Genomic DNA, 15,531 nt, shown 5'->3' with positions numbered 1-15,531 from the left:
TTGAGTTTTGCTGATTCATACACCCCTAACTTCAGGCAATGAGGTAGGGAAGTTTTTATAAAAGTTGCATCTTCTTCTCTTGTAGGCCATAAACAAATCCAACAGGTGTGTGGAGGCAGAAACACTAGCAACAATGTTTGCAGACTAATGACTTATATGGACTTATTTGCAAGGCTGAATTAATAATGAACACAGAGATGTACAGAACAACTGCATGCTTGCTCATTTAGTCTAAAAATGGAATAAATGTCTGTAGTTGCTGACTGCAAGAGCTCTGTCTTCATTTGATTAAAAGGAGCTCTCCGTAGCCATTGGCTCAGTCACTGAAAGTGTTCTAAAATGAACACTCTAAGCACCACTGTGAATTCTGAGTGCTCTGAATGCTACTCAAACGTTTTTAAAAAGTTGTTATCACACAAAGTCTTGGAACAAGTGGGAATGACTGTAGCAGAGAAGGGAGTACACATCCTATACCAGTATTGGTCAGCTGAGAGACCAGTTGGTCAACTGAGAGAAGCATTGGTCAAGTATGAATGGAGGAGGATGTGGGGAAAATGAGGGGAAAATGTACACTGAGAAAGTATCACACACACACACACACACACACACACACACACACAAACCCACATCAACACATCTATGTGAATCTCCACATTCACATTTGCAACTAAATGTCAGATTAATGGAAAGATTGCTCCTGGAGCTTTCCATCTCCCAGCCCTAGCCTTCCTACAGCTCTTAACAAAATCTGTTGTCCCTTTCTGTTCTCCATGCCCCCTCCATCTTCTGCATCATTGTCATTTAGGGACAAGGCTACAGCAGAGATGGGCAGAAAGTAGATCTCCAATATTTTGGACTTCAGCTCACAACTAGGGATGTCAGAGGATATCCAGTTGGGGCTCAAACTGGGGAATTTCTCTCCAGCTCGGTCTCCTGGACACCAGTCTATGGATCCCTGCACTTGTCTGACTTGGCATGCGCTGAGTCAGGCAAGTACAGGGATCCCAGCTTAACAGTGAGAGCCATTTTGTATAAAAATCACAGGTAAGCTACTGATGTAAATGGTGATTTCTGCAAAACAGTAGCCATAAATAGCGCTGCTTATGCCAAATTGCATAATTCGACCATTTATGCCTGTAATTTTGCATAATTGGTGCTGTTTATGGACACTATTTGTGGAAATTGTGATTTACGTAAGTAGCTTGCCCACGATTTCTATGCAAAATGGTGGCTTTCAGGAAGAAGATGAGCCACTCGCCACTCACCGCACGCTTGCAGACTGTCTGGCACTTGCCCAGTGTGCCAAACAGGCTTGGGTAAGTGGCAGGGGTCTGGTGAGCGGCATGTGGGGTGGGTGCAGGGGGGTCGCCTATCTCTGCTCCCAACATTCTTGACCATTGGCCATGCTGGGAGGGATTTATGGGACTTGAAGTCCAAAACATCTAGAGATCTTCCTTTTGTCCGCCCTGTACTAGAGGAGACACAATTCAGTTAACTAACAATTGTGTGAATTGTTTTTTAAAAAGTAAATACAGGATGCAGGGCCCACAATCTGGATCAGTGCCCTGGAAAGCTCATAGGTTGGTTTTAACCCTTTGCTCCCCACTCCTGTTCTGATCCAGATTGGGGGAGAACATGCCTGCTATTTGCATTTGGTGGGGTATGTGTGTGTTCTCATTTGTGTAATTTAACAGTTCCTTTAATCTATATATGGAAGGTCTTCCAGCCTCAATGGAACTGAGATAAAAAGTAAACCATTAAGGTACCCATAAATGATAACTTACCTAAAATCTGTTCTGTATTTCTTCTTATCTCCTGTGGTATCTATAGAATTGGTATGCATATCTGCTCACTTTATGCCACATTCATTCACTGCATGAAAGCCAAAATATAATACACAAATTAGGATACTTACTGCAGTTGCATAGGGCCACGGAACCATAGCCATCGCCTTGTGAGACTCCAAGGATGAAAAGCCCAAATGGTGTGCTGGGGTGCTCTGCAGAAAAGGCACTAGCTTCTCTGCCCAAACTGTATTCACCCCATGAATATTGGGTACCCTGGACTGGTTTCCATTGGATGTTTCCAATGGCCTTCTTCTGCAATGTGATTCCACTGGATTCTGAGGTTTTGGCGATCATGACAGCATAATTATCATACCGTGCCATCCCATCAATGTGGTATGATACGCAATAGCTGGATAAGGATGGGATATTGATGATGAATGGGTCATAGGCTTCATGTCCCCTTGTGGCACCAGTGAAGAAGAAAACAACCTGGATTCCAGCATCAGCAGAGAAGTATATTGGCTGAGAAAGGTGCACATCAAACTTGAGAACTTGTCCAGCCACTACATTATGGGAGTTTTGTGTGTGCCCAGATTGGGATTTGATGCAAGTGACTTGGGAGGCAATTACATACACGAAGTCAAGTCTACTTTGGAAGGACAATGGGGGGACAATGAAGGTGTTACCCCAGCTGGGAACAGGCAGGAGCTGTTCAGCAACATGATCACAGCTGGTGAGACTCCAGGCACAGCTGTGCCCACTCAAGACAGCCACAGGTTCCTTTGATTCAACCATGCTGCCAGATAAATCATCTGAGCTCTGCAGCTGGATTGCTTGGAAGGCCTTGAGGTCAGCTACAAGCCTGCTTCCTGCAGGATATACCTGCCCTTTGAATATGACAACCCCTTTTAGGTGAATATCGACTCTTGTGGGAAATAAATAGGCGACAACGGCAAATTCCTTGAAAGTGTTTGCCATGTTACCCATTGGAGTTATGGCATAATGCAGTGTGCCCAGCTGCTGAACTGGGTACACCACTGTTGTAGCACTTGTTTCGGACTTGTAGTTGCGGGACAATACAGAGATGTCCTTGTCCGCTTGGATCAGCACGGTCTGATCAAAGAGGTTGGTCCCCACCATCTCTATGGAGGTAGGGACCTCAACTGACACCGTCTGTTCAGCATTGATAGGTGTGGTTCTCCGGAACATGGACTTGTTCACTGTCACTATGACAGTGGTTCCAGGATGATGTCCAGTGATAAGCAGCTGGAATTTAGGATGGGCTTGGTTTTTCCGGCCGTTATACATGAAGGCTGTGATGAATTCCTTCCCACGGGAACTTGCTCTGCAAGGACCTGAAAGAAAGAAAGAAAGAAAGAAAGAAAGAAAGAAAGAAAGAAAGAAAGAAAGTCAGGCAGACAGACAGACAGACAGACAGAGCGAGCAAGTGTCATAATGCAGTTATACAATTCTATGGTGATATTTAGATGACATTTGAAACACTTCATAATGTTCTGGTTGCCACATCTCATAAGGGAAAAAACAGCAACTAAGGGTGCAATCCTATGCATGTTTAGACAGAAAAAAGTCCTACAACTCCCAGCATTCCCCAGCCACCATGGCTGGCTGGGGAATGCTGGGAATTGTAGGACTTTTTTCTGTCTAAACATGCATAGGATTGCACCTTAAAATGATCAAAGGGCTGGAGCATCTTACCTGTGAGGAAAAGGCTAAAGTATTTTCGGCTATAACTGTGATACTAATTAACTGTGAACTAATTAGACCAGCTACACCTCTAATTTTGCATGAATGATGCTATTTATGGCCACCATTTTGTGCAAATATTGTGATTTCTGTCATATACCTGTGATTTTTGCACAAAATGGTGGCTTGTGGGACTCCCCATTGCTGCCTGCCAATCCTTTGTTCTCTCCTTGCAAGCAGAGTGTGAGGGGTTGACAAGCGGTGGGGGCAGGAGTCCCTATCGCTTCCTGCCAACCCTTCATGTTCTTCTTTCAAGGAGAAAACAAGGGGTTGATTGGTGGTGCAGAACTCCTGCCCCTGTTGCCTGTCAACCCCTCATGCTCTTCTTGCAAAGGAACTCCTGCCGCCGCCACCCACCAACTCTTTGCACGTTCTCCTCCCCGATGCATCAGCAAAGAGGTCTGAGGGGCTGGCAGGTAGCGGAAGTTTGCGAGCTGGCTTGACTCATACTGGTTGAGTGAGGCTAGCTCACAGATGAGTGACCTGGAATCCGGGGCAGGGGCGGGGGGAGGCAACCAGCAAAACCCCACAGAGCTCTACTACCCCCAAACCAGATTCCTCTGACATCCCTAATATTAATTTGGTATTTTGAGGACCCAGGACAAGTTTGGGTGTTGAAAGTTTAACAAATGAAAATAGATGCAATACATTGCTGCAAAGTATTATACATCAATGTGCTGCCTTTGGATGTCCCTGTCTTTCAGCCACAGATCCCCATCTGTAATTGCCCCAGTACCGCTTGAGTCATCCTTATTTCCTGCTCATTCAGTGCTGTGACTTAAAATCAGTGCAGCTTATTTCATCAGAGCCTCTGCAAGCAGAACTCTTACTGGAATATCCCCCTTCTACTGTTAGATCACTTGTTTAATAAGAGAGTTTGGGGGGGGGGTACACACACTAAAATTATTGTGCCCAAGGAAAAGCAATCATCACATACTCTATATCTCAATGTCCTATTTCCCAACCCAAGTATATTGTTCAAGTTTGCTAGCTCCTTCCTTCTCTTTTTAGTATATGGTTTTGCTCATGTCATCTGGAGCACCCAGTTCTGCAACCATTCTGAGAACTTGGAGATAATCTTCATGGGGTTGGAGAAGTGATGGACCTGTTATTTGGCCTCAAGAAAAGGGATTAAAAATGGCACTTTAAGCAAGTCCATCCTTGGAGTAGTGGAGGACAGGACTACTATACTGTCTGTATATTTTTCCTCAAAGGCTAGACTTGTGTCAAAGCAATTTATAACACACTGAGATCTGTGCCAGCTGCCAAGTAATCACGCTCATCTATTGGAATGCCATTTTTTGTCAAGAAGAATGTTGCCAGGGACAGGCACAGCAGGTCAGAGCAAGTCTGTGTTTTGTCAAAGTTCCCAGTTGCTCTAAAGCAGCCATCACCAAGTGAATGTCATCCAGATGTTGTGGACTACAACTCCCAGCATTCCTGACCATTACCCATGCTGAATGGGGCTGATGGGAGTTGGTCCAAAACTTCTGGACAACACCAGGTAAGGGAAGGCTGCTCTAAAGTGATGAGTGCAAGAATTGTTGCATTGCATAGGCGGCCTCAATAGGAACTAAAAGCAACATTGCCACCTAAGGGATGCTGCAAGAATGACATTGAAGAACTGGGTCAACCTGCATGTCCTATCATAGATATCAGACTCACCACATAGGAGTGCCAGCCAGGTCCAGAGCAGCAGCCATTTTGTTGTCATGACTAGAACATAACAGAAGAAAGAAGCTCAGATAATCCAGATTTATAGGCTGTCTTCCCCTCAATCTCATCAGTAGCACCCTGAACACCTAGAACTCCTTTTCCAGAAGCTAGATGAGACCAGAAGAGTTTGCACTCCCAGGGCCTCCTCCCCTCGCTGTGAGTTCAAGCCACTCAACCCCATTTCTTCCAAAAGGTTGTGTTTTACTCCCATTATATAGCATGCCATATTAACATTTGGTCTTGGTTATAGAAAAAATGGATCTGCCTTTATATAGTTTTGCCATATATTTGTAGTATATTTGATTTCAAAGGTCTGACTTCAAGACTGTAGAATGTCTTTACTGCTTATATGGTACAGGAGTTAAGGCAGGAGAACCTGACAATTCCCATGCTTTCTGATTTACAAATAAACCTAGAAAAGCCCCAGTCTTGCCCTAAATGGAACATTTTTTTTTAAATCCTAGAATTTCCAATTTTGAAAAGAAAATCCCTGAATTATGTCAGCTTTCAGTGTGTTGATGGGAGAGGGACACTGTAGGGTGGCCGTATGTCCTATGTAACAGAGGACAGACCTCTGAAGGTATCCTCTATTTGATGTACCAAGTCCAGTTTAAAGAGAAAGAACCACAAGGAGGGAGACCTTGAAGTTGCCCATCAGCACCTGAACAGCAGACAAAACGGGTAGACAGGAGCTCACTTGGTCACAGTTTCCCCCACTATTGCAAGATCACTATACTTCTATTTACATGATAATCATCTTTCCTAAGTATGCATCGTATACCTATGAATTAGTGTATGCAGATGTGTCCTCTTTTTTGGGCAATGCCTAAGGGACAGCAACAAAAACGCAACTCCATCATTGCTCTATCAGATGTCACATTAATACTCTGCTTGGCAGTGTTCTCATCACTTCACATACATAGGGATGTCACAAGGAATCAAATACGGTGCCTGTAAAAGCAAGCACCCCTTTTCATTTCCTCGTGAGGAGGTGTGGGTTGAACAGGGCCATGCTTATGGCTTGCTTTGAACAGGCAAAGAGCAAGGATCACTTGACCTGCGCCTCGAGTGCCTTCAGCTGCTGATGCTGCCTCTGCCTTCTCCTTCTCCTTCTCCTTCCTCATCTCTCCTAGGGATGTTGGAGGAATTTGTTTTGGGGGGTGGAACTCAGCGAGTTTTCGCCATCTCGACCACCCTGCACTCCAGCTTGATCATCTGCAAGTTAGACCAACTCAGCATGTGATAAGTTGGGCCAACTCACAGATTTTTTGGAGTGTGGGGGGGGGGATGCACAAAAACATGATTTGTGCAAAAATGCAGCCATGAATGATGCAATTTGCACAAAATTGTGGCTACAAATGGTTTAATTTGCACAAATTAGACCATTTACAGCTGTGATTTTGTGCAAATTGTGCTATTTACAGCAGGTATGTGTGTGTGCGTGCAAACTGGCCCACAATTTTGCACAAAACCCCCTTGGTAAAGTTCCCGGGTCCATCTTGGGGATCTCTCAGGCCCCCAAAGGGCCAGATTTCCCCACAACAGACAACCTGAATCTCTCCCAAGGACCCGCCATATTTACCTGGTCAGGAGAAGGGGAAGATAGAGGGAGTGGTGGGTGACCCCAGTGCTACTTTCCATCCAGAGCAGGCACTGGGACTCCAAATCCCAGCAGCCCTTCCTTTGATGGGAAGTTATACTCTGCTTTTCTCACTAAGGGAGAAATCCCACAGGGGACCTTGCAAATGGCACAGAGTGCTTTTTTCTGCTGGAGATGCAGACCGGGGATGTGAAAACAAGCAATGTTGGTGTTCACCCAGATTCTCTGAACATTGGCTTGCTGTTCATCTGTCTTCAGTTGGCACTTGCAGTTGCAATCTCTGTTCATTTTGTGCAAAGAGGGGAAATTGCACAAAATGAGCGTGATTGAATGTGAAAGCTGTGCCAGAAAAATCTGAAATTTCCCAAATAGACTAAGCGTGAAATGTTGTTCAGTTGTGATCTTTATTTTTGTCAGGATTTGCATATGTTTCTAACGCGAGCAGGTGTTTTAGAATTTGCAAACATTTTTGGAGAACTCGTTCTCCTGGTCTCGCTCATGTTCAGGATTGCGAACAGGGCATGCTCACATGTGTTGCAAGCAGAAATGAAATTCTTGTACATCACTAATGCAGAGTCCCCAGTGAGGAAATATGCTCCACTCACCTTTCCTGCTGAGGGAAAAAGACCTCTGGGGCCTTTTCCCACAATGGGAATGGTGCCTTCAGTATCTCTTTCTCTCTAGGGAGGGGACAACCTTCTGCTGGCAATTTTAAGGCAATGCATATCAGGCATATCAAAGAGGCATATCTAAAATGGTTGTCTGAACCAAAGTTTGCTTTTGACCTATTTCTGGCAGGAAGCTTTATGTGGGGAAAAGACACATTCTTCCTCGATAAGGTTCATGATCCAGACAGTTCAAAACCACAAAGGACAAGTTGGGAAATGTCTATGGAATTGTACAAGTAAAAACAAAACACCATCAAATACGAGTAAACATGAAGAGGTTGGATTAAAAGGGAAAGTAGCTGATCAGAGTACATCAAGCAATCGCATCACACACCATGTTCAAATGTAAAATTATAAAAGTAAAGGGAAGACTGGTTGGGGTTGCTCCTGGCAGGGAGTAATCTCTGCTGACAGAAATCTGTATTGGTAATGTATGCATGGTGCATCGTATTGTTTTCTTTCCTATTGTAACTTTTGTCAACAAATACCATGGTATCAATTTCTTTCTATAATTCTCTTAAATACACTTGCTTGGTGTTAATAAATGTTGAAATACACTTCTGTGCATTTTAAATCTGTGAGCATCTATTTGTAAAGCAACTGTGCTGAGGGTAAAATGGCGTAGACGCGTAGTTCTTCTCAGCATCAGGAAAGCCGCGTCTATCTATATGGACCCAGGGATAGACAGGAAGTAGGACTAGAGTCCGTCAAGGTGACAAGAGTTCTGCTGAATTAGATTTATTACCCATAAATTATTTTTCCTACACTCCTCAGGGGGAATATGCTACCGAGAGCACCCACATACTCTACCTGCGACTTCTCCTGTCCTGTCTAGTGGGTGGCAGGGGAAGGAGGGGGCAGAGGCTGCACAGACTTTGCTCAAGTGCTTTGGGGGCATTTGCAGGCATTCTCTTGGAAAGAATGTATCACCATCAAGACTCTGTGCACATTCAGATGGAACTTGTGCAAAGCCCGGCCCCCTTTCGCAGCAAATGGGCGTGCATCTATTTTTTATGTTGTCTAAAAAAATCCTTTCCTGGCTCTGTAAGACAAGGCATTTTTATTATTATTATCATCCATGTGTTATCCCCATTTTTATTATTGCCCCCATAGTTTTCCAATGCTTAGAGAAGAGTACTCAAGATACATCAGCTCTGCAATGTAGTCCATTACTGTTATCTCTACTGTGGACTGCCAAGGGGCAGGGTGTGCCTCAGCAGTGAGGCTGAGACAGAGTCTCATACAACAATCCTCCAATGTAGTCCTGGGTTGTTATCCTATAATTGCCCGTAAGGATTGGGGAGTGAGGCTAGGGCTGATCACAACACTGCTCCAACCACTTCCACCCAAACATACGTCCTCTCACACTCTGTATTGGAGATTGATGGAGCTTCCAAACCCAACCAGAAGGTAGTTTGTATGTGTGCTAAGACAATCTTTTTTTAAAATATCTCAAATATTTTCCATTAAACAAAAAGTGGCCTCAATGTTTTATTTCAATCCAGGAAACATTGTAGCACACCTAGATCTTCAAGCAAGTTGGGCAGCACACAAGATAATTCCTTGAATGGCCCATTGCACAGATATTCATTGTTTCAAATAAGTAATTTAGCCAGGGAGCATCAAAGTGGAGAGAGTGAGGTGGTGCATGGATGTTCTACTCACCACACACACGTATACACACACACACACCAATTCACCTGCTAGCTACTACCACTGCTGTGTCTACCACCACCACCTCCCTCCTCTGCCACTGAACATGCCTGGTTAACCTTTTTTGGCAGCAGCATGAAGGCCATTTGAAACCGCATGACACTCAGTTGCCAGCTTTTTCCTCCTCCCACTCTAGCTTCTCTGGCCAAAAAGTGACCTGTGCTGCATAGCATACCCACACTTTCCTCTTCGATGAGTAAAACGGGGAAGTTTCATCCTCCTACTCAGAAATTTTGACGGACCCTCCTAGGGCTTTCTTCCTCACAAATTTCATAACGATAGAACAAATTGTACCAATTGTATAAAGATCACAAGTGTTGCACTTTATCGTGGTAGAACTCTAACCAGTGGTCACACCTTAACTACAGAACCATTCTCAGAACTGTATCTTTAGAGGGATTGCATTCCAAATGCCATGTCTACAAGCCAAGGAACAGATGACATGGTAGTTACTTATCTCTCCTCCCCATAGCAAAGCAACATGAAGTTAACAGGGAAAGGAACAACGTCACTTACCTGCTGAAAGCATCTGGCTGGTTCAGTACTCAGAGTAGCTGGACTTATATAGTAGCTTACTCTCTAATGCCCCAGCCAATGCTGGGGGTGGGGTTGCTAGGGAAAAAGACAGCATTTGGCATAATTTTCTGAGCAGGAAAAGCTGATAACATTATTTAATCAACTGGCAGCCCAGCCCTTGCAAGATATATATGCACAACTTATAATGACAGTTTATAAAACCTATATTATGTAATGAGGATATGGAAGAGGGCAGAGCTCAAGGGAGGCAGGAAGTTTCAGAGTAACCTTCAGAAGCAGGAAGAAGAGTTTGTACCTGTGAGGCTAACTCCTTTCTAGCCATCAAAGCACATTAAAAGCCACGCAGATGGTCTGTATTTGTATGTTGGCAACTGCTCATCTGTTCAGGAATTATTGATCCATGGGCTCAATGATTTATAGCCATTGCACCTAAAATTTCAGAATTCCTGTGTGTTTCTCAGCGAGAGCTGTGGCAGACACCTTGGTCACTGATCTCAGCAGCTATGACTGCCATTCATCCTCAATGCAGCGAGAACAGGTGGTATGCACCAAATGGGACCACCCATCTATTGATTCTAATTCATCTCCTACACAGTAAAGATTTCAGTGCAGATAGGAGTTAGCCACTTCAGCTAGTCCTTTTGAATTGTCGAACAATGATCTTATGGACATCTGAAGATGTCTTACAGTGAGCCAGACTATGGATCCCATTTAACGCAGATTGTCTCCTCTGACTGGCTCTTCGAGGTGTCAAACAGTGGTCTTTCCAGACCTTCCTACCTGAGATCCTTTAACTGAAGAGGCCTTGAATGCTTCATGTTTCCACAGCATGTACATTCTATCACTAAGCTATGATGGTGGAAAAGGCATATGTGGATATGGTGGGAAGGGAAGGCTACAGGCAGCAAAGCACTCCTTCGTTTGCCAGGTCAAGGTTCAGTGGAAACCACTCCAGCTACCAACCTTCATCACCAAGGCCATCAGAGGGAGGAGAGCTTGCTAACTTCTACTCCGCCATCATGCTCAGATCCAGCTGAGAATCCCCTCTGTTATAATCTGAGGCCATTGACACTGCAGAGGCCCTTTTCTGTGTACTCCTGGAGAGAAGGCCTTGTCTGCCATGGTGTCCAAATTGTGGAATGTTCATGCTCAGTATCTTAGCCTGGCATCAACATCAAAACCTGCTTGTAGAGATCCAATCTTAATCCTGCAAAGAATCTAGAAACAGAAGTAGCAGGTTAAAAAGCCTCATCTAGAAAAGCTCAATATTTCCTAAGAGAACATTGGCTTTTTACATTGCACCAATACTTTGAGCTGACATTGTCAGGGAATTTTTCAATATAATTACAAGATCTTTACCCTGGGGTGGTCACAGCTTGTGCAGACCCCATCACTGTATATGTAAAGTCAGAACTTTTTCTTTTCATTTCTGCCAATGTATATTTACTTTGTACTTATGTTGCATTTCATCTGTTATTGTGTAGACAACTTGCCCAAGTCTGTAAAGGCCCTTTTGTAGTTCTTCTTAAGTCCTATTCAGACATTTGGTACCCATGGGTACTGAATGCATGAACACATAAATGGGGCCAGTGGGAATGTGAAGGGCTAATCCTGCCCCCTTGACACCATGTGCACTGGCCATGCCCCCCACTGACATGTCGGCAGTGTCTATCTGCCAGAGGCTGCTTCTATGAGCATAGGATTCCCTCCATGGGAACAGAAACTATGATTGACCTACACTGGAAACCCTACACACATATAGAAGCCAACCTCCTTCAGGCTGAGCCAATCACACATCAGCCAAGAGAGTCATGAGCAGCTCATGCATTACTGTCGAGAAGGTGGAGTTAGTGTAGCACATTGCAACTGGACCCTCGAAGACCATCAAGTCCAACCCCTGCTCAATGCAGAAATCCAAGTCAAAGCATCCCTGACAGGTGGCTGTCCAGCTTCATCTTGAAGGCCTCCAGTGTGGGAGAGCCCACCACCTCCCTAGGTCATTGATTCCATTGTCGTATTGCTCTAACAGTCAGGACATTTTTCCTGATGTTCAGCTGGAAACTGGCTTCCTGTAACTTGAGCCCTTTGTTTCTTGGGATGGTACTATCTTGAATAACTTGGTGTCATATGCAATCTTGTCAGCCTCACTGTTCACCCTGACTCCACACCAGATAGTCTGCAAATTATTAAGTAGCACCAATCCAAGTATAGTCCATGTTCGGTCTGGAAGGTGCAAACTGGGTAAATCTTGATCAAACCCCAACTGAAACAAATTTCTTATGCATCCCTAGGGACAATGGGGGGGGGGTGTCAAATGAAGCCTCCATATGTTTAAGGAATGTGTGAAGGGGGTAATGGGAATGTGCCTGAAAGCCATGCCCCCTGTAAGCCATTGTGTGAGAGCTAGTGGTGTCAGTCCCAGAAACCACTGGCTATGCCCCCTGACTGCCAGTTGTTGGTCAAAGATGCATGTGGATCAGGGCAAGGCTGTAGCTCAGTGGTAACTACATACTTTGCATACAGAAGATCACAGCTTCAGTCCCCAATATCTTCAGATAAGGTTGGAAAGACCCCTGCCTGAAACCCTGGAGAGCCGCTGCCAGCCAGTGTCAACAGTACTGGGCTAGATGGACCCCTGGTCTAACTCAGTATAAGGAAGCTTCCTATGTTCCTATGCCTTCACCATATAAATGGGCTCCTGTTCATATAGAGGAGGCCTGTACATTGCACATGCATCTATATGAGTGTAAGCTCCCTTTTACACTAGTGCTGAATGTGAGGAGGCTGGAGGTGAGGCATACAGGCATGTTGGTGTGTGTGCGTGTGCATGGGGATTGTGACCCACTCCCCACTCACATGTTCATTGAATGTGTGTGGATGTACACTTGAACACTGCTTTTGTCAAATGCCAAAAGCCATCTGAACATTTAAATTTACTATGTATCAGATACTTCACCCTTGCCGGAATTCTTAAATAATGAATAAATGAACCTTTATTGTTCAAAGCCATGGGCCATCACAAATTAAAAACAAACTGGAAAAAATAGAATAAAAAACAATAAAAAAAACCAGTACACAAATAATGGTTAAAATGACATGTTTACATCTCACTAGGGATGTATGAATCCCTTACCTGGCTCCGTTCCAGGGCATCCGTGGTGTGGGGGAGGCGCGCCATCCCTCCCCCCAGAATCCTCCCTGGCCGGTTCCACTCCATGGTGACTCTGCGGAGCAGCCGGCCGGGGCCGGCTGCAGCTGCAAACGGTGGTAAGTATTTACGTAGCCTATCACGACAAAAGGCAGGGATGCAAATGACAGCCGCTACGCCATTTGCATGGCTGCCTTTTGCCATGATAGGCTACGTAAATACTTCCGTAGCCTATTGCGGCAAAAAGCAGGGGTGCAAATGGCGTAGCGGCTGCCATTTGCACCCCTGCTGTTTGCTGTGATAGGCTATGTAAGTATTTACATAGCCTATCATGGCAAAAGGCAGCCACTCAAATGGCGGCCGCTATGACGGCCGCCATTTGCGGCTGCAGCAGCCCAGCAGTGGCTGGAACATGAGCCAGAGCCGCCGCTGCATCCACCACTGCATCCACTGCTGCATCCACCACCTTATCAGCCGCCTCCAGAGCTGCCGCCAGATCCACCGCCGCCGCCACATCCACCACCAGGTAGGCTCCATCCCGGGGGGGTTCCTCAGGGTGGCGGGGGGGATTGCTCCGTTCTGCCATGGACTCCAGGGGAGTCAGATATTGGAGTCCATGGCGGAATTCTCCAACATCCCTACATCTCACTTCCCCTCCAGAGTACCAGCCACAGAGTCCTTCCCCCTAGATTTATAAGAGGGTACAGTATGAGTAAGGGGTCGCGGTGGCTTAGTGGTTAAGGTGCTGAACTGCAGACCGGAAGGTCAGCAGGACAGTAGTTCGAGACCCGAGTGCTGCGTGACGGAGTGAGCTCCCGTATTCAGTCCCAGCTCCTGCCAACCTAGCAGTTAGAAAGCAAGAAACTGCAAGTAGATAAATAGGTGCCTCTTCAGCGGGAAAGGTAACAGCGTTCCGTGCACCTCGGTGTTCAGTCATGCCAGCCACATGACCACGGAAGCGTCTTCGGACAGTGTTGGCTCTTTGGCTTAGAAATGGAGATGAGCACCACACCCTAGAGTCAGACAAGACTTGTTACCTTTACCTTTACGGTATGAGTAAGCAAATTAGTAATACGTTTATGACTCAATCCAAATATCATTGCAAAAGATGCAAGGTTAGAATTTAAAATGCTATTATGCAATGTCAAAATTTACACATAAAGCTAAAACAACTAAACTATAAAATACATATCAAGTCTTTACTGAAGTTAAAATAGGGTGGATATGCAACAATAATATAGCATAAAGGAACATTTAATCAATGTCATGGCAGTCACCATATATCTCTGAATCTTTATAGCAGTTTACGCCAATAGCATCCAAAAACTTTGCTCTACATCCAGTGGCTTTCACCCCAAATACCGTGACCCTCTGTACCACATATGGATTGGTTGATTGTAATAAATAAATCAGTTTCTCCTTTACACTGCTATATTTCACTTCCTTTACAAGAGGCTCTAAATAACTTTCTCTTACGTCTCTGTATGCATGACAGTCTAGTACATAATAAGCCAGTCTAGGGATGTACGAAACACTTACCTGGTTTTGTCCAGGGACATCCGCGGTGGGGGGGAGGCGTTCCATCCCTCCCCCTGAAATCCTTGATGGGGGGGAGGCGATCTGTTCCTCCCCCTGGAATCCTGCCTGGCTGGCTCCGCTCTGCGGCCAGGCCGCAGAGCTGCCGGCCAGGCCAGCCTGCAGCAGGGCCTCCAGCCACTGCTGGGCTGCTGCGGATGTAAATGGCGTCCTGAGTAGGCGATGCCATTTGCGTCCCCGCTTTAGCTGTGATAGGCTACATAAATATTTACGTAGCCTATCACGGGCTACCATAGGGACGCAAATGGCGTCCCCTACTCAGGACGCCATTTGTGTCTGCAGCAGCCTGGCAGCAGCCGGAGCCACCACCGCCACCAGAGCCGCTGCCGGAGTTGAAGCCGCAGCCGGAGCCGCAGCCAGTTAGGCTCTGTTTTGAGGGGCTTTCGCGGGGTGGTTGGGCGGGTTGCTCCATTCCGCCATGGATTCTAGGGGGCTGAATTCACTGGAATTCAGCCCCCCCTGGGATCCGTGGCAGAATTCTCTAACATCCCTATAAGCCACATCCTTGAGGATTAGTTCTCCACAAATACACAACCTATCTTCTTCTACTAGACAAGACTTTTTACAGAAACATTGCTGATTCTTCCTCAGCTCAGCAAGACTCTATGTTTGCCCATTCTAACCTTAGTAATTTATCAGGTACAAAATGTAGACTAAGAAGTCCGTAGTTTCCTGTATTGCCTACAGCTCTCTCTCTCTCTCTCTCTCTGGGTGAAATGGTGTTACATTGGTTCCCTTCCAGTCCCATGTTCAAGGGGCTGACTTTCATGCTAATATACATAAAGAAGTACATTTTGGCAATTTCTGGATCTTTAATGAAGGTGCCATTAATGCTGTTGTTCTAGATGTAGTGATGGACTACAAGGGTGGGCTGGGCTTCTGTTCACTTCTATGAGGATAATAGAATTCGAGTCTTAACAATGCAATCCTATATACATCTGGTCAGAAGTAGGGCTCATTCAATTAAATTAGGCTTACTCCTAGGCAAATGGGTATAGGATT

The 15,531-nt window shown here is 45.4% G+C and overlaps 1 protein-coding gene across 1 annotated transcript in view; it reads right to left on the bottom strand.

Moving 5' to 3' along the window:
* Positions 1-15,531, bottom strand: part of LOC146337918 (IgGFc-binding protein-like) — a 66,574-nt gene that overhangs the window by 46,509 nt on the left and 4,534 nt on the right. Inside the window, exons 2-5 of the mRNA XM_084816337.1 lie at positions 7,473-7,569; positions 5,217-5,267; positions 3,913-4,034; positions 1,916-3,142 (exon numbers count right to left, since the gene is read on the bottom strand). Coding sequence (XP_084672463.1) covers positions 1,916-3,142; positions 3,913-4,034; positions 5,217-5,267; positions 7,473-7,569 — 1,497 coding nt within the window. The remainder of the gene's footprint in view (positions 1-1,915; positions 3,143-3,912; positions 4,035-5,216; positions 5,268-7,472; positions 7,570-15,531) is intronic.

Source organism: Heloderma suspectum, chromosome 10 (genome assembly GCF_057233095.1).
Source record: "Heloderma suspectum isolate Gila_16-S chromosome 10, 16-S_ref, whole genome shotgun sequence".
Lineage (NCBI taxonomy): Eukaryota > Metazoa > Chordata > Lepidosauria > Squamata > Helodermatidae > Heloderma > Heloderma suspectum.
Note: the sequence above shows the minus strand (reverse complement) of the source record. Positions and strands in the feature narration are given on the sequence as shown.